The sequence below is a fragment of the Camelina sativa genome, chromosome 14 (genome assembly GCF_000633955.1).
Source record: "Camelina sativa cultivar DH55 chromosome 14, Cs, whole genome shotgun sequence".
NCBI lineage: Eukaryota > Viridiplantae > Streptophyta > Magnoliopsida > Brassicales > Brassicaceae > Camelina > Camelina sativa.
In genome coordinates this window covers 11,268,348-11,293,258 of record NC_025698.1, presented here as the reverse complement: position 1 = coordinate 11,293,258, position 24,911 = coordinate 11,268,348, and the positions used below count along the sequence as shown (strand labels likewise).

The following is a 24,911-nucleotide window of genomic DNA, read 5'->3' as shown; positions in this document are numbered from 1 at the left end:
AGTGAAGAAAGACTCGATAACAAAACTAAAGAAAAAGCAGAGTTCAGCAAAAGCATTGCAAGTTTCAGTCGGTGGTAGAGAAACCAAGATCATGATCAGGTTGATCAACAGATAGCCTGAGAACATCCAAAGCCTCAGATACTTTAGACTTGAGTGCCTCTGGTGACTCCATCAAGTGCAGGATCTCAGCTTGATCCATCTCCAACAACATTCCTGTGACTTTAGCCACGTGAAGTGGTTCATGCCTTTCCACAAGTGGGTAAAGTTGCTCTCCAAGCATCTGTGCCAAACAATTATTATAAAATTAAATGAACAACTTAATTAAATATGCTTTGTCTTTCTTAATAAACTATATATACATACCAAAGTATGTAAAAGCAAATGCAAACAAACAATTAGTTAGCTGAGATGAGAGGCAAACCCGAGTACGATCAGCTGGACTAGCAGAAGCTAAGGAAGAAGTGAGCTTAGAGATTGGAAGGAGAGGAGCTTTCTGATGAGATATTGAAGAAGCATCTCTTGGCAAAGGCATGATTGGAGGCAATATACCTTGCGGAACACTCGTATCCATTCCGTTCCTCCCGTTACTTGCCCCGTTCATATATCTCATTCCCGGGGTCGGGTTAGGGTGCATAAGCTGTCAATCCAGTCCAATCCAATATCAGTTTCATGACTTTTTTCGAAACTATATATATAACCAACTCAGTTTTTAGTTATAAACATACTTGTTGTTGTTGTGGGATGTGGTGCTGCATGTTAGTTGCACCTCTCCTGAATCCCATACGAGGACCGGTCTGAATTTGTCCTCTCTGAAGCGGATACGGCATGATGAAATTTCCAGGACCAGAACCTGGACGCATCCCTGGGATGAACTGAGGCTGGAAACCGTATCCAATGGGCTGGGACGGGACTAGACTTGTTCCATTCTGGCCAACGTACATGTGTTGAGGTGGACCAGGCATTGGTCCACCTGGCGGGTGATGGAACCCCGACATTGGCCCTGGTGCTCTAATCTGAGAAAACAAAGCCTAAAAACAAAAACAAAACGTACCACTATAGTCACTACACATGCGATAACAGACACATTTCTTTTTAATATATGTAAAGAAAAGTTAAGAAACCTGTAAGTGTGCTCGTCTATCTTCTTTGCGCTGCGCAAGAGCTATGTATAGTGGTTTCCTTCCTATCATCTTCCCATTCATTTCACTCAGCTGCATTGTCATATGTGTTCATCTCTTAGATTACAAAAGAGACCAACGATAACAGAAGAATATACAACAGCGTTAGAAACTCACAGCTCTTAAAGCTTCTTCAGGGTTGGAATAAGCAACAAAACCAAATCCTCTGCTCATTCCTTGTGGATTAAGCATAACCTACGTTTAGTTAAGGGCTTTTGTCAAAGACAACGTAACATCAACAACACGAATGTATGGATTTATAGTTATAGTTATTACCTTGGAAGAGGTTACATTTCCAAACTCAGAGAACATCTCCTTGAGTTTGTCATCATCAACGCTATCATCAAGATTCTTCAAATACAGATTCGCTCCCTGAGATTTCTCAAATCGGTTTATCCTCTCCTGCTCAAACTTCCTTCTTAGCTCTTCCTCTCTCTCAGACTTCTTCTGCGCCCTTCCAACGTACAACACATCTTCACCTAAGCTAATCCCGTTCATTTTCTCAACCGCACTAGCCGCTGCATCCGTACACTCAAAGTTCACAAACCCAAAACACCTCGAGGTCCCGCTCTGCTCCCTCATTACAACCGCACTCGATATCACTCCAAATTTACTAAACGTTTTTCGTAGCTCGTCCTCACCAATCTCCTTTGGGAGATTCTTGACGTACACGTTAGTGAAACGTGGTGTAGGGGCGTTTTCATCCCTAGCGCGTTCTTGGCGTCTGATGAAGTGTCCCACGTAGACTTGCTTGTCGTTCATTAGCATTCCGTTAAGCTTGTCAATTGCGGCTTGAGCCGACTCCTCCTTCTCGAACTGGACAAATCCATATCCCTTTGACCGGCCAGTCACGTCCATTGCAACTTTGCAGGAGAGGATGGTTCCAAAGCTTGAAAACGTCTCGAACAAGGCCTTGTTGTCGATTGAGGCATCAAGGTTTCTGATGAAAATGTTCCCTTTGCCGCTCAATCGCCTGCTAGGATCACGGTTAGAGAGCATGATCCGAATGGGCCTATCAAAGAGGGGAGTGTAGTTCAAAGCCTCCATTGCACGGTAAGCTGCATATATATATAAATCGCGTCAAACATAATATAGATAAGCAAATAAAATCCTCCTGAAACTAGCATCTATGACAGTTACAAGTTTACGATGAGGTGGGTACTGAAAGAGAATTTCAAACAAACTAATCACGTTTTGAACTAAGTAGATCAGAAAATAAGAGACTGATGCATCAACTACTTCTAAAAATTAAATTAATATGTAGCGTAAACATTTTTTTAACATGGTGTAGTTGAACACTAAGCAATTCAAGTGGTATAGAATTATAGTTTTACCATCATTAGGGTTACTGAAATTGATGTAGGCATATCCCAAAGAGCGACGGTTCTGATCACGACAAACTCTAACCGAGACAACAGTAGCTACATGTTTGAACAAATCAAACAGATGCGCTTCGGTTACTCTGGGGTCCAGATCTCCCGCATAGAGCGACGAGTTCGGGTGGGTTTGATCGGCCACTGCTGCCACCGTCTCTGGAGATGGAACCGGTACTGAAACCGATATTTGAACCGAATTTTGAGCTGTCGGACTTGGAACCTGATCAATCATTGTCGCCGGTGCAACACCCGTTGCAACCGCCGCTGCCATGTTGGGGAGTTTTACTTTTTACGAGAAACGATTCGTGAATTTTTCTCGTCTCCGGTAAAGGAAACAAAAATAACCAATTCTAAAAACAAAAATTGGAAGATTTTGTTTTCTTTTAGGAGGTTTTAAAGTGAGAAAGAGATTGTGTTAATATACTTTTTCTTCACAGATTTTAATTTTATTTGTTTTTAGGAAAAAAATTTATTCTTATTTTGATTTTTTTTTTTCCTTTTTTAGTTTTCCTCTAATGATCGAGAGGAGTGAAGAGAAGAGATACAAAATCTAGTGTGAAGAGTTGTGTACGTTTATTTATACATTTACTAAGTGACCTTTGGATCCGGAGAATTAATGATTTAGAACAGGTCACAGTGTTATGTTTTACCCTATTGTTTCGCTTGTGTTTTGACTGATTTTACATATAGATTTTATTTTTTAATTCCACAAATCAAGAATGTGAAAATTTCTGTGTGGTTCTTTTCTTACCACTTTTTTTAGAGTAGAGCTTGGGATCAATTTGATTTGGTCGTAGCTAGGATATCAATCTACATTACTATAAATAGCGACATTATAGTATTTTTGGATTCTTTTGACCAAATATTGGGTTTATGATAAATAGATTGGTGATATTCATCAGTTTTAGACTATATCATTATTATTTTTATTTTTTTTCTTATGAACTAGAGCTTCCTTCAAATATATTTAAATGATGCTGAAGAATTATATATTAAGAAAACCATGGATAATGGAATTCTTTTATAATTTATATAGATTGTGTATTCCTTGAACATTAGTATTATGTGGTATTTAAGATTACAAATTCCTTTTTAAATATCCGCAACTAATACTATATGGATTCATGATATTTATTAGTCTAGATTGGAGTAAAAGATGGATAGCCATGTATTTTTCGGAGTGGAGACTGCGACTCCCAGATTTTGCATGGCTAATGAATCTATTTACATTACCAATAATAATAAGAGTATAAAACTATTATTAGATTCTTTGACCTGATCATATGGATTATGATAAACCATATTGAGTTCTTCATAAACTTAGACTAAACGAGGGTATACATTGTCATGTAATCTTTTTAATATATATATGAAAATGGTGATTGTGGAGACTGGAGAGCGGAGACTGTAATTGTGATATCTAATCTTCTCATATAAAGTATGATTTCAAAAGTTAGTAACTTACAAGATCGTGACAGTTGTCAATTTTTCAAAAGTTAGTAATTCATAAGATCGTTACACATGTCAGTTTAACACAAACTTCTAATTCTAAAAATAATTAAATCATAAAATTAAAAAAAAACTTAACAAATTAAAAAATCATTAACCATAAAATAAATGATAACGATAATTTTACAATAAAGATAAACGTAGTTCTAGGCCTAAACCCTAAGAGAAAAGGATATTCTCTCCTATCTTTGTTATATACATAGAGAGGGAAATGTCATTCCAATGTATTAAACTCAATTAGAATTTAAAACATGAGCATGTTACACTTGAGGCATAGGTCAACAAATTAAATTAATGGGTAAGTATAAAACTCATATTCAGCTTCACTTACATATTTTCCAATCATTGATTAATATTATTTTTACAAAATATAGGGACCCAACTTACCACTATGCAACTAAGAAATTGGTAACAAATTCAACTTTTTTTCTTTTTTATTTTTTTTCCTAGATATCAAGCATGCTCTAAACTAAAAACGAAGATGTCTCCGGAATAAAACGGCAAACAAGCGAGGTACTAATTCTATTCTATTCGATATTATGTCATTCAATATCCTTTACTATAATAATTATACCACGAGAAAATTTCAATTTCGAAATTACGAGGGATTTGTTAAGTTACAAGATCACACAATTGATTTATATGGTACGTACGTAATTTTTAAAATTTAAAATTATATGAGTCGTATAAATATGTTTAACATTATTTAAATATAGAGGCAATCAGATATATTAAATATATGAACAAAACTGATGTTCGTACTACTACTACACCCACTTTAAGAAAGGTCACTCTGACTCTATTACTAGAAGAGTAAGTTCCATGCATATATCATTATTATTTTATGTAACTATATATTTTATGAATTTTAATTGAGTTCAGGAGTAAATATTATTTTTTCTTACATGAGTAAGTGGAAACAAAATACCTGCAACATTATGGGCAGAACAAGCACAACTCTTGGAAGACAAATATCATGGAGTGGAAAATAATAATATCGTACTCATCATGACGAGCATCTTGGTCAAGATATATGAAGGTAAAATATATTTGTCAGCATCTTTAGGAACTAAATTTTATTTGAATTATGATTCTGATTCGGTTGATGCGTTTCGAAAGAGGTATTCTCTCAAATCTTAATTATATTATATTTATTAAATATATTTAATTCATGTTATAAACTAACTTTCCAATGTAACTTTAATAGTTTGAGGTATGATGGTGATTGTTTGGTTAATTTGGGTGGTATAACTAAACAAAATATACGTCCAGAAGACCAATCAATTAATGATATTTGAGAATATGTCTCATCAAATGACTGCAAGGTAAAAATACTATTCTTTTTTACTTTATAACGAACATATACTACTGAACAATGAATAAAATTATTAATGACATATATTGACAATATTATTATAACTGCAGGAAAAGAAGTTCGTCGTCAAAGCAACTATAATTGAATAGTGTTACGAAAAAGTTGGTACTTCATATCATGTTCGAGTTGCTCTCATATCAGCAACCTCTCTTATATGCACAAACAAAAAGTGTGACAAATCACCAGCTGTTGGAGTACTAAGGTATATTATTAGTATATTATTATTAAATTTTCTATAATTTTAATTATTTTAAAATTTTAAATAATAAATAATTTATTATATTTTTAAATTTAGAATTGAAGTAATAGTGGATGATGGAGATGCTTCAGCAAGTTTTGTTATATTTAATAGAAGATGTTCCCACATGTGTACATTCAATTGTTGTAAATACTAATTTATCCGAGATTCAAGTTAAAAAGTATGATTTTGATGCATCATATCAAACTTTTACATTCTTGGAGATTATAGACGAAAAAGGTAAATATATATATATATATTATATATTATGATGTGTGTTTTTTTTTTGTCAACCATTGGGCCATAACTGGCCGGTGCATTGGCCAAATTCCTACATTCGTAGGAAGCGGGACCCGATCCATGGTGTGATTTAGCCTTCTACAAATTAACTTATCTCCTGCCACTGCACTAAAGTCACTTCACATATTATGATGTGTTATGTTTGCTAAATACAATATATTATTTCACTTAACATATTAATATTTTATCTTTATGTGTTCAGACAAATTCGGATGATGTCAATTGTGGAACCAAACGCGAAAAACGTGACGAACGATCAAGAACCAATTGATGATCAATGGAAGAAAACAATAATTGAGGACTGAATTTAATTTTTAATTTTTAAGTGTATGCATAAAATAGGTTTTGATTCTTTTATTTTAATTTGGTTTTAACTCATCTTTAGAATAAGTTTTATTTTTATTATACCAAATAAACATAAGTGATACAAACTTTTGGTTTTCATGATTGTTTGGTAATAATTAATTAAATAACATATTATTCAATATTGATCTTAAAAGTTACCTGATAATATATTTTTCTAATTTAAATCAATAATAATGATATGTAAATGTAAAACAAAGATACATAAACTATGCACATAAACAATAGCAACAGATTGAATATGTTTAAAACAAGCATACATAAAAAATGAACACAACATTAAAAATATAAGAATGGATGACCCCTAAACATATATACATATATTTATCTTCTACAATTATATTCGCACGGGTCCATCTCTAGTGTAGTTATAAAGCATGCCATCAAAACAGCCAAATAGTTCACCGGTCCAAAAAAGCAAATATTTCCGGACTTAAAAAGTCTAAATCCATGTGTTCTTCGAAGTCATGATTCATGACCAAAAATGTTGATTACTAAGTAATTGCATTTATGCCCAGAGAAGAACAGGCTACGTTTTGTCACACAATATACAAAAGAAACTAAGGAACATACAAACTTGCAATATATGTTTTGAACTTTTGTGGTTAAAAAAAAAAGAAGTTAAAATGAAATCACACAGCTTCACATACGCAAAACCGCAGAATGAGTGCGTTCGTACATATCTCCAGCCCTGCCATGACCCATGAGAGTTCACTAACTTAGCCTTAACTTTTAACTTTGCTTCCTCCAACCAAAGATTAAAATGTAAAAAAAAGGAATTACATAAGAGTACAGTATGTTCATAAGCTTGTTTGAGTATCTAATCAATCTCCTAAGATAACGTTTTTTAAGTCTTTAAGAGAAGGAATATTATTTTTGCATATTCCTAGCTTACCGATTACTGTTGTTCACCAGAACAAGGTAGAGCGGGTCAAGAGGAGAGAGACGTAACAGCTGCACGACAATAGCTACGCTCGTGCCAACGCTGAAAGAGTATCAAGNATAAACTAACTTTCCAATGTAACTTTAATAGTTTGAGGTATGATGGTGATTGTTTGGTTAATTTGGGTGGTATAACTAAACAAAATATACGTCCAGAAGACCAATCAATTAATGATATTTGAGAATATGTCTCATCAAATGACTGCAAGGTAAAAATACTATTCTTTTTTACTTTATAACGAACATATACTACTGAACAATGAATAAAATTATTAATGACATATATTGACAATATTATTATAACTGCAGGAAAAGAAGTTCGTCGTCAAAGCAACTATAATTGAATAGTGTTACGAAAAAGTTGGTACTTCATATCATGTTCGAGTTGCTCTCATATCAGCAACCTCTCTTATATGCACAAACAAAAAGTGTGACAAATCACCAGCTGTTGGAGTACTAAGGTATATTATTAGTATATTATTATTAAATTTTCTATAATTTTAATTATTTTAAAATTTTAAATAATAAATAATTTATTATATTTTTAAATTTAGAATTGAAGTAATAGTGGATGATGGAGATGCTTCAGCAAGTTTTGTTATATTTAATAGAAGATGTTCCCACATGTGTACATTCAATTGTTGTAAATACTAATTTATCCGAGATTCAAGTTAAAAAGTATGATTTTGATGCATCATATCAAACTTTTACATTCTTGGAGATTATAGACGAAAAAGGTAAATATATATATATATATTATATATTATGATGTGTGTTTTTTTTTTGTCAACCATTGGGCCATAACTGGCCGGTGCATTGGCCAAATTCCTACATTCGTAGGAAGCGGGACCCGATCCATGGTGTGATTTAGCCTTCTACAAATTAACTTATCTCCTGCCACTGCACTAAAGTCACTTCACATATTATGATGTGTTATGTTTGCTAAATACAATATATTATTTCACTTAACATATTAATATTTTATCTTTATGTGTTCAGACAAATTCGGATGATGTCAATTGTGGAACCAAACGCGAAAAACGTGACGAACGATCAAGAACCAATTGATGATCAATGGAAGAAAACAATAATTGAGGACTGAATTTAATTTTTAATTTTTAAGTGTATGCATAAAATAGGTTTTGATTCTTTTATTTTAATTTGGTTTTAACTCATCTTTAGAATAAGTTTTATTTTTATTATACCAAATAAACATAAGTGATACAAACTTTTGGTTTTCATGATTGTTTGGTAATAATTAATTAAATAACATATTATTCAATATTGATCTTAAAAGTTACCTGATAATATATTTTTCTAATTTAAATCAATAATAATGATATGTAAATGTAAAACAAAGATACATAAACTATGCACATAAACAATAGCAACAGATTGAATATGTTTAAAACAAGCATACATAAAAAATGAACACAACATTAAAAATATAAGAATGGATGACCCCTAAACATATATACATATATTTATCTTCTACAATTATATTCGCACGGGTCCATCTCTAGTGTAGTTATAAAGCATGCCATCAAAACAGCCAAATAGTTCACCGGTCCAAAAAAGCAAATATTTCCGGACTTAAAAAGTCTAAATCCATGTGTTCTTCGAAGTCATGATTCATGACCAAAAATGTTGATTACTAAGTAATTGCATTTATGCCCAGAGAAGAACAGGCTACGTTTTGTCACACAATATACAAAAGAAACTAAGGAACATACAAACTTGCAATATATGTTTTGAACTTTTGTGGTTAAAAAAAAAAGAAGTTAAAATGAAATCACACAGCTTCACATACGCAAAACCGCAGAATGAGTGCGTTCGTACATATCTCCAGCCCTGCCATGACCCATGAGAGTTCACTAACTTAGCCTTAACTTTTAACTTTGCTTCCTCCAACCAAAGATTAAAATGTAAAAAAAAGGAATTACATAAGAGTACAGTATGTTCATAAGCTTGTTTGAGTATCTAATCAATCTCCTAAGATAACGTTTTTTAAGTCTTTAAGAGAAGGAATATTATTTTTGCATATTCCTAGCTTACCGATTACTGTTGTTCACCAGAACAAGGTAGAGCGGGTCAAGAGGAGAGAGACGTAACAGCTGCACGACAATAGCTACGCTCGTGCCAACGCTGAAAGAGTATCAAGTAAAACATGAATGAAAAATGTTCTTGTCCATCAAGAGTATTAAGACTTTGAGAGAGAATTGTACCTGCCAAGACCTATCAATAGAGCAACCCAGAGAATTCCAATGATCCAACTAGTTTCTTTATAGACAACCCAAACCTGAAATAAAAAGAGTAAATTACTAATGGAAGAGCAAAAATGTAACAAACTCAGTAATAACAGAGCTTATAGGCTTTTTTATTAATCACCATCCAAAGCACTACTCTAGCCTCATCGAGTTTTAGCAAACCAAAACGAGCAAAAGATGATGATACTTTAGTTATGATGCAGTGAAAGATTTGGGACTTACTGATAATACCGCAACATGAATGTAGAAGTTAACCAATAAAACCACCATCCATCTGTGAAAAGGTTTAGCCAATGAATAAAGCAAAGCAAGACAGATGATTCAAACACAAAAATAAAAAAGCAGAGAAAAATGAAACTCACGGGTATAGAAGCTCCATGTGAAAAGGAGCACCATAAGTCAAGATTGTATAAATCAAAGCTCCTAGCATCACACATCCTAAGGCACCAAACGCAAATCTTGCAGTGACAACAAGTGAATTCTTGTCTCTCAGACCTACTCCATCCCTAAACAAGAAACACATGTACACATTTTTACATACATTGATTAAATTGGTCTAGAACTCTCCCGAAAACTATACAGCAGATATGATCATTACTGTAACTCTAATCACATCAATGATCAAAATGAAACTGAACTCACAACAGAGAAAACAAGTTAAAAAACCAAAATGGGAAACACATACTTGATTGAATCTCGAAGTAACAAATAGTACATAGGATCTTCTGAAGCTTCTTGAGTTCTCAGCTTAAGAAGTTGAAGAAACAGATACACACATGTCGTGAGGCTGGAAACAAAAAGACAAAAAATTTACAACAAATTCAAGATAATGTAGTCTATATGATCTTGCTTAATAATTCAAATAACAAGATGATACCTGCCGAACATAATGAGCAAAACGGTCCAAAGTATTGAACCAGACCATGAAGACTCCTTATACACAATCCAAACCTGAATTCAGTAAATCAAAAACAAGTAAAGATTCAGACTTTTTATAAATAAAAGAGACAAGTAAAGGTTCATCAAGAATCTCTGGAAAGCTAGATATAATAAGCATACCGCTATAGGTACGATATTGATGTAGAAATCCAAAATTGTCGTAACGAACCATCTGAAAAAAAAACGTAACGAAACGAACATGAACAAACATATCTTTGTATTGTGTGAAAATAAAGAAAGAGAGGAGAATTTGGGGGTTTTACGGTGTGAAGACATCTTGACGATCAGGTAAAGGAAGGCCATCGGTGATGATGGTGTAGACAAGAGTCCCGAGCATCACACAGAACATAACCGGTAAAAACACTTTTAGTCCGGTTACTAAACTAGTCGTCGCCATTGTGCTAAACAAACAACACAGAAAGAGAGAGACAGAGAGAGAGAGAGAAAAGAGAGAGATTAGAGAAATCGAAAAGATTGACGACGATTCAACTGAAATGAATACGAAGGAACGAAACAAGTGGGGAAGGAAGCGCCACGTCACCCGCCTAATTGCTTAACTGATATTTCAGACCGAACCGGATTCAGTTAATTACGGTTGAACCGGACTCATAAGGTTTTCGATTTGCATAACAAAAGAGTACAAAATAATTTATTACATACAAAATACTCACAAAAATATCAAAGATGATGATGAACCAGCACAGCAGTAACCAAAAACCTTACTTAGAGAGAGAGACTCGAATTGAGTTTTGTTTTTGGTCGTCTCATCATCAAAATTTCAGACACAACAACAACAACAACAACAACAGATAAAGCAACTGAAATGCACAGATCAAGAGAGGAGCAACGAGTTGTTTTGTTTCTTTAGCTCTAGCAAGCACAACCTCCTCTTTGCTCAGGCTCCGAACCAGTCTCTGGAATCCCCTGGAAATATCTGTAACACCGATTTATGAGAAAAGATTCAATTGAAATTCTGTTTTTTTATATATTTTTAATCTAAACTAAGAAAGAGGTTGTAATGTTTTACATACATATCTTGGTCGCGTTCATTAGCGAGGGCAAGTTTTGTGATGCACAAGAAAGACTCATCAACATTGTAATCTTCTTTAGCCGATGTCTCGAAATAGACTATGTTTCCCTTTTCAGCACACCATTCTCTAGCTTTCTTCTCAGATACCTGAAGACATCAAGGAACAAAGAAATATAGCAAAAATTACAAGGACGACTTGTACTATCTGTATGTATATCTAATTCTCTTGATGCAAAGCTAAGAGACTAAAAACATACCACTCGGCTGTTTCCTCCATCAATATCAACCTTATTACCAACAAGTATGAAAGGGAATGCATTTGGATCACGTGGACTAGCCTGTCACAAAAGAAAATTGATCATATCAGTAACAAAAAAGCAGAAGACGAATTCTTTCTTTTTTTGATAAGAGATAATTAATGTGACGAGGATCAAATTAAAGCAACCTGTTTAAGAAACTCGTCGTGCCAATTATCGAGAGAATCAAACGACTTCAAGTAATTAACATCATAGACAAGAACACAACAATCTGCACCTCTATAGAAAGCAACACCAAGACTCTGAAACCTCTCTTGCCCAGCAGTGTCCCATATCTTTTTTAAATAGATAAATTAATTCATATATAAAACTGGACATCAAAATTTTAGAAAACAAGAAGATGAAAGAAGAAAGAAAAACCTCACTTGCAATGTGACAAGCCTGTCATCTACTTGGAGCTCCTTAGTGACAAAATCAGCTCCGATCGTAGCTTTGTACTGTTGACTAAACTTGTTATTCACATATCTACACACACAAAAAAAAAACCAGCTTAATTAGTTTTTTTTTCTTCTCACCGACAGCTAGAAAAATAAAAAGAAGAAGAAAGAAGAGAATCAAAAGTTTAGTTAGAATACTGATTCATCAACGATGTTTTGCCAACCCTGAGATGATTATTGGGGACAGAAACAGAAACAAAAACAAAAACAAAAACAAGAGAAATGATTAAATCAAGAAGAATAAAAAGTTAGGTATGGAAAATAAAAAAAAGAGTGAATATTAATTATTAAAGCTAACCCGCTGTCTCCAAGAACAATAACTTTGAGCAAAGTTCTTCTTCGCATCGACGACATGTCTCACTGACACAGTCAATATGTTCTGATCTTGTTTTGGAAAGAACAAAAATACGAGCTCTGTTGTTCGAATTTGGTAAAAGCAGAGAGAGAGAGACAGAGATAATAGAAAAGGAGCGCCAATTTCGATCTCTATGATCGATCTTTTGGGGGAAGAACCAAAAGTCTTATTAGTATTACTTTTTTTAATCGAAAAAAGGAAAATAGCTGGAAGACTCGTGGCCTTGGGGTTTGTCCAGCTTTCATGAGAGGAGTAGAGGATAAATATCATAGAACAAAACTAGAAAAAAAAAATTCTGTATGAAAAAACATTACAAAAAAAAAATGATCAATGTGATGATGANAAAAAAAAAAAAAAAAAAAAAAAAAAAAAAAAAAAGAAACAGGTCGGTAAAGTAATGTGCTATAACAAAACGTCACTAAGACAAAAATATAATTTGTTTTCTGTAAGAAAAAACGTCAGCAAAAGTATCCAAAACTTTTAAGTTTGTGTATAAATAATAAAAGATAAAAAGAAAAAGGAATTTCAAAGGTAGTTTTTGCGTGAAACCAACGTCTCTAAAAAAGGTTTTGAGGTTGGTGTTCTAATTGTTAATAATCATCCAGACGAAGACGAGCCGTTCTGTTTCTTACTGTGTGATGATTCCTCAGTTTCAGAAGCGAATGATTCGTCCAAGAACCCTTCAAGCTTGGCTCTTTCCACGCAGCTTGAAAACTTTTTCGCAGCATCAGGGACATCCAAAGACAGATCTTCAAGTGATTCATTAACTCTTTTAAACCCTTTGGTCATCTGATATATCGTCACTAGTCCCGAATCAAAACACAGTTTTAGTAGCTTCCATAACCGCTCCTCCTTCTCTTTCTCTTCTATGATCCTCACCACTGACTTCTTCACAACTTCGTGGTGAAAAAACGGCATTCCCAGTTCCTTGACGCACCTACATGCTTCTCTGAGGTCTCCACCTGAGACATACTCTTCTAGAAGAATCTGTATCTTCTCTTTCACTTCCTGCACGGTCGATCCCGGCGAATTTGTCTCGATTCCTCCTCCTCCCCAGCAACGTAAGATCCTTTCACCTGAAAGACGTGCTTTCAGCAATGTTTTCGCCATTTGGATCACTTTTTCGCCCACGCTTGAGCCTGCCTCGGGGGTCTGGTTTAACACTTCTTCCAGATCCCGTGGAGCTAGCACCTCGTCAACCACAGCTCTTGCTAAGAACATGGCAAGGTCTTCAACAACCACTGGGTTGTCTAAAGCAGTGTCATCTGCAGATTCTATGAGCATCGAGAAGGCCTTTCTGACATCTTTGGGAGGGAAACCAAGAGTAGAGACAAGCACACAAGCCATCTCTTTCTCTCTTTTCTTCCTGTCCATTGCTAGAGTTATCAGATATTTGACAAAGATTGCGCGCAGCTGACTCGAAGATGCATCCAATTCGGTTTCTAGGCAATGCACAACCTCTGAAGTGTCACCTGAAAGGAAATACTCTCGGATGATGGACTTGGCCTTGTCTTTAAAAACATTGGCGCTGGCGTTTTCAAGCAGCTTTTCTCCTGAATCAGCGGAGAGTGATTTCAGAGAAGAAGCACATAACCATCCTTCAGAAGCCGCTTGAGAGATGAAAGACTGTAATACACGGCGTGCATCTGGTATGTCAAGAGACAAATCTTCAATTGAATCGATGATTCTGCTAAACCCTTTAGTCACCTGGGTGGAATTAATGAGACCAACCTCAATTGTTTCTTTTAAAAGATCTAGCAGCCTGGCTTGTGCTTTTCGCTTTTCCATGGCCATAATCAGTGCTCGTTTGACAATCTCATGATGAAAGAAGGGAACTTTCAGTCCTTTGATGCATCTAAAAGCTTCGGTTTTGTCTCCACTCATCACGAACTCTTTCAACAAGTCGTTGATCCTTGCTTTGACATCATCAGCAGTCCAGTTATCAGTACCTCCCCATCTCTTCTCAACAACTTCAGCATGAAGCGGAGTGGCTAGGTAGCTTTTCTCAGCCTTTCTGAGAACCTCGACACCTTTGGAGGAATCTGGCAGCAACTTCATTTGTTTCTTGAGAAAAGCAGGAGGAAGAATGTCGTCGACAATGGCACGAGCGACAAAGACAGCAAGAACATCAACAGCATCGGGGATATCAACGGAGAAATCATCAGCGGAAGCGAGAAGTTTGTTGAAACCTCTGTAAACTTCAGGGGGATCAATGACATGAGCATAAAGGGTAGAGAGGAGAAAAGCAGCCATTTCTTTCTCCTTGTCATGTCTATCCATAGCCATGGAGACTAATTTCTTGACAAAATAGTAACGGTACTCAGGCATGCCAAGCTCCTTGAGTTCATTAGCAACGGAGACAACATCATTGGTGCCAAAGTATTCCTCGACAATAATAGTGGCCTTCTTTTTGTACTCAGTTAAATCAGCGTCCAAGCTTGCTGGATCGGAATGTCCATTGCCCCCCGCCTGATTTTCATCAAGTTAGTAATCTCTTGCTTGTTTGTATATAGATTAATAAAAAAAAACACAAGTAGAGAGAGAAGAGAGTCACACACACCTCAGGGGTATCAAAATCAGGGTGAGTGAGGAGGGCATCATCATCTTCACTCCCTTGCTCCACTACTGCATTAGTGAGAACAAAATCCAAAACCCATAGTATGTATATCAGACGACGACATCTAAGTTAACCAAATAATAAGAATAAATATATACAACAACAGAAGAAGAGAGGAAGTAACAAAAAAGAAAAAGAAAAAAAAAGGCGAGACCTTTAATAAGAGGAGGAGGAGGGGAAGTAGTAGTATGTCTATGACTCTTGAGTAAATCCCCAGCCATGTTGGCCTGTGGCAATTGAGAAATGCTGGAAGGATCCGTTTTCTCCTCTATAGAAGAAGAAGAAACTTTAACTTGTTGTTGCTGCTTGTTAAACTCCATTCTCTTTTGAATCCTTCTTGCCAATTCCTCAATTTTGTTGTTTGTTTTTGTTTTTTTGCCACACGAGAGCCCTTTAAACAAAAATCAAAATCACCATAGAGTTAGTTAGTTTCTGCATTCTTCTTTCTAAACGGATCATTCACAAACTAACAAATTCAACGGATTCAATCAAATATATATATATATATATATATATATATATATATGTATATATATAACACACCAAATCTTGGATTCAGGTCAAATACATCGATCCAGGAACGACACACAGAGAGACAAAAAAAAAAAATTGATAAAACCGCAAAAGAGGATCGATTCCACGAGGATTACTCTCTCTCTCTCTCGGATCGGATGATAGAGATGTGAAAAGGTAAGGAGAAGATAAAAGCGAATAATAAAATTAAAAATAAAACGTACTCGAAAAAGGCAAGGCTCGGCCAGAGAGAGAGAGAGAGTGCTACAGCGACGCCGGCGATGAAGCAGGCGTCTCTGGAGTCGAGATCGAACACGATGAGATAGAGAATTTATTTTTTAATTAATAATAGTGCTTTTTTGCTCTGCTCCGTTCTGTAACTTATTTTATTTTATTTTTATTTTTTGATAATATGAATTTTATTTTATTTTTGTTATAAAAAAAATCAATAAATAAGCCTCTAATCAAAAAAAAAAAATGCTTTCCCCCGTGAAATTTGCTTACCTCTTTTGAGTCTTTTACGCTCCTTCACTATCTCTCTCTCTCTCTCTTTCCTTAATTACATAGCTAAAATATAATCAGATAACTATATCTTTGTATAAACAAAAATTAGTTGCATGTGTATTTATTGTGTATATCAACAACCCATTTATATATCAATTGGAAGTCTTTCCTATCAAAAGATAAGATCCATTAATCGAACATCACTTCATGTTCTTCAAATATTATAGTGAATTATGCAACTTCATATATAAAAAACTTTAAAATACTAAACAATTTACTTAAGTTGTAAAAAGGTTTCGCTATATTGTACTCTGTAAATTGTCGGGGTTAAATGAGCCTCTAATTTCACCTTTTAAGCCCAAATTTTCAAGGTTTATATAGTATAATAAAGATAATAAGAGAGACCAAACAAAAACAAACCACGTTTATTTTACATTTTTACTAAAATAGTAGAAGCTTTCGAATCCAATTATGATGATTTTTAGAGTTTGTTTATCCGGTTATGTTGAACCGGTGATTTATATATATATATAAACCTGATAAATTGTACAAGTACAACATTCATTTCACAAATAAATTAAGGTTGAAGTGTTACATATTTAGATCGTTCTAAACCCTTATCAAATTAAGCTCTAACAACTAAAAAAGATAAATTCGACTATTCGAGATGGATTAAAAGGCTTTTCAAACTGACGGCTGGATCACCCACATGGAAAAGTCAGGGTTGCGGGCTGTGGAGTTTACCTTTGAGAACGATGCTACAAAAACGCAGCATGACCCTAAAAAAACATATAAGGAGTTTATTATGCTTAATCCTTTTTGTAATTTCAGTTTCTGTTTTTGTGCGCTTGACTCTCTATCTATCGTGGGTTTAATATATGTATCCATTGTGAAGTGTTTGTATTCCATAATTGTTCTTTGTCTTTGTTTGACAAAAAAAAAAAAAAAAATGTTCTTTGTCTTTAAAAAAAAAAATAGATTATTAGATTCAAATGGGGATTTAACATTTTGTTCATATAACCATAGAAAGTGAGATAGAATAGATACATTCGCCATTTGGTTGAAAATTTTCTTATGGCATATTGTTCTTGTTATGATGGATAAAGCAAATTTGTTATATATTTCTAACGAGTATTATATTTGAGCGATTATATTTAGGTTCAAGATTTTCACTAATAGAAGATGTTTAAATTAAAATCCCCTTGGTTACATAGCTGCAAATTTAAGAAACAATTTTAAATTTCGTCAATTTATGTTTTAATTTTATTGAGAAATTTAATTCATAGTAATACAAACATTTTTAAAATGACACGCTTCCAATATCTTTATTTAGATTTAAGTTTTTTTCGTGATTAGCTATAATTTGTAAGGTTAATTCATCATTGTCCAACCTTATTTGTCGTCATTTGACATTCAGTTTCCTTTGGCCATATGTTTAAATTTAGCTAAAGCCATAAACAATAAAATGTAACCACACAAACAAACTATAAATATTCTAATTCGATGCCTTTAGATTCATATTACTCCAAAAAAGATTTCTTCTCACATAACATAATGAATCAATCATCTTATAGTTTTCATCATGTTAGTTATTTCTATGTATTTTGGGTTTAGCGAAGCAATAAAATGCGATAAAGTTCTGATAGGATTTGAAAACAAGCTCGGCCCTGGTCGTACCCTCACTATTAGACATGATTTAAAGACCCAAATTTTGAAATTCAATGAAAGACCATACGTCTTTAGGTTCACACAAAAGCCGCCTACACCGAGTTTAATACGTTTTGATTTGTATCAAGAAGGACAACAGCGGCACGAACTTTATTATCTGGAAGCGCCCATAGGACCCAATACACGTCCATGTAATGGGTTACGTATGTGGACCGCTAAAGATGATGGAATTTACCATAACGGGAAATTAGTTGCTAAATGGCAAGTTTTATTTAATTAAAAAATGTGTTTTATCGCTCTGCTCTGTAACTAATTTTTCTTATTTTATTACAATACTACAACTTTTTTGTTAGAGAATCTTATTTATTATTATCATTTTTTTATTATTACAACTTTTTTGTTAGAGAGTCTTTATTATTATAAGTTAAAGAATCTCTAATAATTTTTTTTAGGTGACAAAAAAAACATGAACTATTACATTTTTTCTAATTTTCCCTCGTTTCTGTTATTGCCATTAACGACGTTGTGACTGCATTACTATTATTAAAAAAATCCAAAAATATCTAAATTATTTAATTTTACAATAAAAATACATGATTTTTTTCGTAGAAACTATGGTGCAAGGCACTAGAGGCTATCTTGACCCGGAATACTACAAGTCTACAACACAGGGTTTCTAGTGACAAGAGTGATGTGTTTTCTTTTGGGGTAGTCCTCATGGAATTGATCTCAGGTCAAATTCCATGGTGCTTTGAACGGCCACAGCAGTCAAGACATCTGGTGAGTTACTTTGCTTCTGCCACGAAAGAGAATAGGTTGCATGAGGTTATCGACGGGCGAGTGATGGACGAGGGTAATCAGAGAAAGATCCAGAAAGCTGCAAGAATTGCTGTTGAGTGTACAAGACTGATGGGAGAGCAAAGGCCAAGGATGAAAAAAAGTAGCTTCAGAGCTAGGGGCCTTGAAAGTCAAAACAACTGAACATAAGTTGTCCGTTCAGAATCCTGAGGAGACTGAGCACTTGCGTGGTGGTCACATCGTATATGAACAAGGCGATACTAGTAGCAGTGGATCAAGACTGTACCATGGTCGGACACTATAGCTGGCCGCTGAATATAAATAAATCCGTCCAACTCTGACAAAATCACACGCGTATGTCTCTTTTGTTTGTAATAAATATAGAAGCCACTTCTTTGTCGCTTATCACTTCTCAGTCTTCGTTAAACATTTATAGAAAAAGAAAACATGTTTCAAGAACTTTTGTTATGCTTTGAGCCTTTGATCATCAATAAACATTTAGATATGCGAAGCCACCTTTTGGTCACCGACACAAAACCATCGCATGGGCTTATAGAGCGGTCGAGTTGAGTTTTTTTCGCCACTGTTAGTTACTTAGTTGTCACTGCTCTGACTTCTCTGCTTCTATGGATTTGTTTTGTAGTATTTTATCCCTTCCGATATAAAACACTAAACAATTAAGAATTTTTCAAAATGAATTCTACAAAGTTTCGCTATACTTTGTAAATAGTCGGGCTTAAATGGGCCTTAAATATCCTCTTTTGTGCCCAAAATTTCAGGGATTATATCAAACAAAAACAAACTATTGTATGTTTATTAACTAAAAATACTAGAAGCTTTCGAATCTAATTAAGTAATTATGATGATTTTTAGAGTTGGTTTATCCGGTTATGTATAACCAAAAATAATAATATAAGGAGTTTATTATGCTTAATCCTTTTGTAAGTTCAGTTTCTATTTTTGTGAGATTGACTCTTATCTATCGTGGGTTTAATATGTATCCATTGTGAAGTGTCTGTACTCCGTGATTTTTCTTTGTCTTTTTTTTAACAAAAAAAACCAATATGTTCTTTGTCTAATACAAATTAGTTGGCAAACCCAAAAATTGAGTTTCTTACACATAGATATAAACTTAAGAAAGAGAAGAAAGCTGCGAAAGGAAAAAACAGTGTGATAATTTTAGAGGACGCAACATGGAATGAGAAGAGCCACACGACATGTGCTAGGTCACGTTAAGATAAGTGGTCTTTGCAGTGTTGGGTTCGGTGGAATCTTAGGGCGGTTAGGTCCCTTATTGACTGCGACAAATTTTTATTTTCTTTTTGATAGTTATTAAATTTTCAGATATATATTATATGGTGTGGAAGATGTAAAAAACCTATAGGATGGACCCAATAAGTTGAACTCGATATGTATATCTTCGATCTTAAATTATGATAATTAATCATTCTTCCATTATTAGCCTTTTTAAGTTTTCATATCATATTTCGTCCATCAAATTTTTAACTTACAATATACTAAAACGACAATTTCATGTCAAACAGGTGTTATAATCACTGATATATATAGTGATATACTATACTATATGTAAGTTTATGTTACAAGTCAATCCGTAAGTAAAATTACGTTAGAAGATTCAATTTGTTACATTAGTCATAATCCTTGTAGAAATCTTTTCTTTCCTTGTTTTATTTGCTGGATTGATTTACATGAACGTTTTAACATGGAGATGATAAACCCTATAAAGCTTAAAACGAAATAAAAAAACCAGAAAAAAATAACCAGAAAGCATATATATCACATTATCACATAGGTCTTTTTTATCGCGATTCTTTTTTTCCTAATATGCATGTGCAAAGACTTTTTTGGGAAATTCTGGTGAGATTTATAGTACGAGTGACGACGAGTCGATTCCACTTCGTTTTAGTGCTGTCTTGTTCACGCATGCATGCGGCTGTTAAAACCGACCACAAAACTCCTGGCATGGGTTCTAAAATAGAATGGGATTATAATTCTTATGATTTTGTTTTATTGGTATTTTGCCAGATTTTAAAGCTTATAATATCGGAGGATTATACGATTCATAAAGTATGTGCATCGATAAGTTTTCAATTTGTTTACACAATTTCAATACCAATATCAACCATGCATGCAATTCAATTTTTCGCATTGTTTCATACTGATGTCTTTTTCTTTATTCTATTCATTTTTTTGGGGGGTCAAATATTCTATTAATTCAATTTATAAATATAATTTGATATATACAGATATAATTTTCTAATTACATGGGAATTTGGGATTTTAAACTATTTATTACGTGTTATAACTAAATATCCAAAAAATGAACCATTTCAATTAGTATAAACCTCAAGTTAAACACCATCGTTTAAGGGAAAAAAAAATCTTCATTATTATGACGAGACATAATAATAATGATAGATATATACTAACTAGTGAAAATTTTGTAAATTATATATACCAATTAAGTTAAACTTGTACAAAAATAAAATGATACTATTTAGAACAAACAAAGACTAATCCAACTCCAACTTCAAAGTATTTAACTTTTCGTATAGATTTTTTAGTGGTAATTAGTATTTATGTGTACCAAATCAGAATTGATCTTTGATCTTAATCAACAAAACGACACCACAAGCACAAGAGTAGGTTATGCTTCCCTTTTAAAGCTGTACCAACAAGAATCGCAAATCAGCAAGTTGATATTTCATCCATAACTTAGATTGATGTATATATAAGCATATATTCGAACTTGACAATATATTTTATCAAATCAAAAACAAAACCGAACAAAAATGAAAAGCCTAAAGTGCGTTGGCAGGTGGAAATTTTTGTTAACTTCGAAAAAAGATCAACATAACGAGGAATATATGATCAATAAAAGACAAAAATTTTGCAGTAACAAATCAAATCATGACAATATGAAACGAAATAGTAATACTGAAAGGATGGTGGAACGAAATTTATTCTTATGACAATACATATATATAATCGAACCAATCGTAGTTGTTATTGAATTCGAGAATTTTGAAAATGGGCATTTTTCTCTCTTTTTTTTTATTCTTTTATATGGCCAATAATTGAGAATATTGGAATTAGAATTCCACAAAACTTTTATTTATTATATATTGTTAATTATAATTGTCGTTGTTGTGCTTGTTGGGGTGGGTTCGAATCAAAACATACCATTCCCATGTATCGCCATTATCCCATACCTTTGACAATATTATAACCATGTCATTTGTGCCCAATATCATCTTAATTTAAAACATCACATAGTATATGCATATATCTCTCTGTGTGTATGTCTCTGTATGTGGTATATTACAACCAAATAATGATCATCGTAGATAGCATATTTAACAAACATTTGTTGCGAGGTTTATCATCAACTTTGAGATGCATTTATTTTTACTCAATATAGATGGATCTTTTTATTGGGTGTGTGTGTGTCTGTGATTTGTAAATGTAGATGCATGTAAGGCACTATACCAAATAAGTGTTGATTATTCTCGCAATCCTTGGGCCAAATTCTTCACGGCATCTTTTGTCGTGAAGTTATGTCTGTGTGTGCATCTTTTTCTTAGCTATCCCTTTTTCACACAGTCACTCGTACACGCACTTACCCTTGCGGAATATGATTAGTAAAAAGAGCACTAAGATTCATTTGTATATGTGATTCTTATAGTTATAGATTTACCACAAAAATTTCGTAAATAATTTATTAAATATATACATATGTATATAGCTAAGAATATGAAAGGGGAACAAAGAAACAAATTTAAAGGATTATATATATGTCACTTCAGTACTGAACTATTGCAAGATGCATTGATCCACATGATTTTCTCGGATGGTTTATCTTTGTTACAAATACCTCGACTAATTATAATAAGCCATCAGTTCGATGTCTCGTGATCAAGGTCTCTAATGTAAAATGTAAATCATCGTATTATCACGAAAAGAATCATCTTACCCACTTGACGTCGCATATTCTTAGACTAGCTTAGTTAGTGGTTATCTTTTTTGCTCAATAGTTGAGTTCGATTAGAATACTCTTTATATAGAACAATCTCTCTCTAGATTGTGATATTAATTCCCCTATCATATAACATGATGAAGTAAATTAGGTGGTTGTGATCTTGTGGTTTCTATTTAAGGAGTAACTGTTCTGTAGGGTTTAGGTCAGAAATTAGTTCTCCTCAAACGCAAAATTTACTAAATCATTTCATTTGGTAAGTTGAAATGGTGTCATGTTTTAACCTTTACACCTATGAAATAATCTGGTGAATGGGTTATTTAACGGCTACACTCACCCGACAAGAATTAACTGTGTTATAAAACCATGGATCATTCCTTAGCTATAAAAAGAACATGTTGAAATAACTTACTCGAACATGGCTGAATATTTAAAAATTGGTTAAGAAAGTAGAAGAGAAAGGTTCTCTTTTTTTGTTTCTGTTCTAATGTTAATGTATATAAATTCGATGCCCATGATGAAAATTCGTTTTTGTATTACTTATCTTATCTAGATATTTATTTAGCCATTCCCAGCGTCATCCAAAAGCGAGCGAAAAATTATATGTGCATCATGTACGCTTAACGAAATTTAATTTATTCCGTGAATTATTAATAAAAATAAGACTTGATGAATGATGAATCTCTAAGAAATAAAGAAATATACAAGTGGAAAGGGTTATGATTCTTGTGCTCAATTGACTTTGAAGTCTATCGTGACTCGATCGTGAGCATGCATGCCTTTAGGCTGTGGCTGAGTGTAACGATACCGTTTAGGAGCCTTACACCACCCGGCTCGACCAGTTTAAACATGGACCGTATATTATTATTACAAGTGGTGGAGACCGCAATCCCACTTGGGCCAATGAACCGGACAGTGATGATCCTCTTTCAAACTTGAATTTGAACTCTTTATTTTTATTCTTCTTGATCGGGATTCGGGAATAATTGGTACCATATTTTATATGCCAAACAATACTTAAAAATATATTCTGGAAGATATGTAATTCAAATTGACCAAAGATTAAAAAAAAAAAAAAACTTTTTTCCTGGTCAATTATCAAAAACCACTTATATAGTTATATGTATGCCAATTGCCAAAGACCCGAAAAACTCAATTATGGAATTATATTTCAATATACATATTTAATTCGATCTTAATTACCAGAATTTGAAATATAATATTAAATTACTGCAAGCAATACTTTGTAGTAATCAACTGAATTTCTTGACAACAATAAACTCACCTAAGACTGTATTTACAAGTTTACTACTTTACTGACGTCGGCTTGGGATTGAATAATAGAAAATTGGGTTGGGTGGATATCTTTAAGGAGAAAACAAAAGTGTGGGTAGGTGATCAACATCATCGTCAAATATTTGGGTCAATCTGAAATTATACCTTTTGAGAAAAGAACAAAAGAAAATATTAGGAAAGAGTAAAATTTTTTTTTTGGAATTTTGACGATTAAGACCTCGTGGCTCGTGGCGTTGAGAAAGTGTGCGTCAACCTCATATGATACATACAACAGTGTTTTGAACAACCTCAAATATATATATATATATATATATATAACGTATTAATTAAATAGATAGTGTAAAGTTTAATAAATTATAAGAAATCCAGCTAGGTTTGCAATACAAAGCTTTTGGATGCGAAATCTGTGACCTTCTAGAGAAACGGGACCAATATCCGATCGGCCATTGGGGTAATATCCGATCATTATTTGTTAGGTTTGATTTACAAATTCAGGTATATTTTGATTGATGATTTAGTAGTGAGTCATTTCGTGAAATATATAGCAACATTAAAAACATAAACTAAAACTGCAAATTTTTTTTTTTTTTGTCAAACCCTATGAGACGAACCTAGCTAACAAATGTTCGTGGTAACTTGCGTGCATCACTATTAGGGAATATTATGATAGAATATATGTCTCACATTTCAGGACCATGTTTGTGGTGTAATATCGGATCGGATCTTCAAGCTATTATGAGACCGGTTGTAGCATATGCTTTCAGCGGGCAAGAGAACAAGCTCACCACACAGTTAAAAGAGAATTACATGTCTCTCCGTAATATTGCATCAACTCTTAATGGTCATGATTGTGGCTCGCCTACAAAAGCTCTTCTTCAAGTGACATTGCGCT

At 33.7% G+C, this 24,911-nt stretch overlaps 4 protein-coding genes and 1 long non-coding RNA gene across 9 annotated transcripts; all 5 read right to left on the bottom strand.

The window, feature by feature from the left end:
• Positions 17–3,083, bottom strand: LOC104740983 (polyadenylate-binding protein 3-like). The gene is made up of 7 exons (XM_010461740.1): positions 2,513–3,083; positions 1,455–2,236; positions 1,296–1,373; positions 1,122–1,211; positions 726–1,028; positions 422–637; positions 17–280 (listed from the first exon to the last, which is right to left on the bottom strand). Exons 1-7 carry the CDS (start codon positions 2,823–2,825, stop codon positions 65–67), a joined length of 1,998 nt encoding a protein of 665 aa, XP_010460042.1. The 5' UTR covers positions 2,826–3,083; the 3' UTR covers positions 17–64.
• LOC104740982 lies at positions 6,773–7,333 on the bottom strand. Its single transcript, XR_760254.1, has 2 exons — positions 7,235–7,333; positions 6,773–7,030 (listed from the first exon to the last, which is right to left on the bottom strand). It is a non-coding gene; the product is annotated as an uncharacterized LOC104740982 (long non-coding RNA).
• On the bottom strand, positions 8,875–10,968 carry LOC104740980. Of its 4 annotated transcripts, none has more exons than XM_010461737.1 (9): positions 10,751–10,968; positions 10,608–10,659; positions 10,426–10,499; positions 10,234–10,335; positions 9,911–10,054; positions 9,771–9,822; positions 9,507–9,580; positions 9,337–9,426; positions 8,875–9,186 (listed from the first exon to the last, which is right to left on the bottom strand). In XM_010461737.1, exons 1-9 carry the CDS (start codon positions 10,882–10,884, stop codon positions 9,174–9,176), a joined length of 735 nt encoding a protein of 244 aa, XP_010460039.1. In that variant the 5' UTR covers positions 10,885–10,968; the 3' UTR covers positions 8,875–9,173. The 4 variants fall into 4 exon arrangements, with proteins under 4 accessions (XP_010460039.1, XP_010460038.1, XP_010460040.1 ...); XM_010461736.1 differs by having other exon boundaries at positions 8,875–9,182; XM_010461738.1 differs by having other exon boundaries at positions 8,875–9,177.
• On the bottom strand, positions 11,077–12,938 carry LOC104740979 (ras-related protein RABG3b). The gene is made up of 7 exons (XM_010461734.2): positions 12,570–12,938; positions 12,410–12,436; positions 12,200–12,299; positions 11,963–12,109; positions 11,775–11,855; positions 11,519–11,664; positions 11,077–11,421 (listed from the first exon to the last, which is right to left on the bottom strand). Exons 1-7 carry the CDS (start codon positions 12,623–12,625, stop codon positions 11,358–11,360), a joined length of 621 nt encoding a protein of 206 aa, XP_010460036.1. The 5' UTR covers positions 12,626–12,938; the 3' UTR covers positions 11,077–11,357.
• LOC104740978 lies at positions 13,011–16,122 on the bottom strand. 2 transcript variants are annotated; one of them, XM_010461732.2, is made up of 4 exons: positions 15,981–16,122; positions 15,398–15,634; positions 15,187–15,251; positions 13,011–15,095 (listed from the first exon to the last, which is right to left on the bottom strand). In XM_010461732.2, exons 2-4 carry the CDS (start codon positions 15,561–15,563, stop codon positions 13,224–13,226), a joined length of 2,103 nt encoding a protein of 700 aa, XP_010460034.1. In that variant the 5' UTR covers positions 15,564–15,634; positions 15,981–16,122; the 3' UTR covers positions 13,011–13,223. The 2 variants fall into 2 exon arrangements, with proteins under 2 accessions (XP_010460034.1, XP_010460035.1); XM_010461733.2 differs by lacking the exon at positions 15,981–16,122 and adding an exon at positions 15,787–15,957.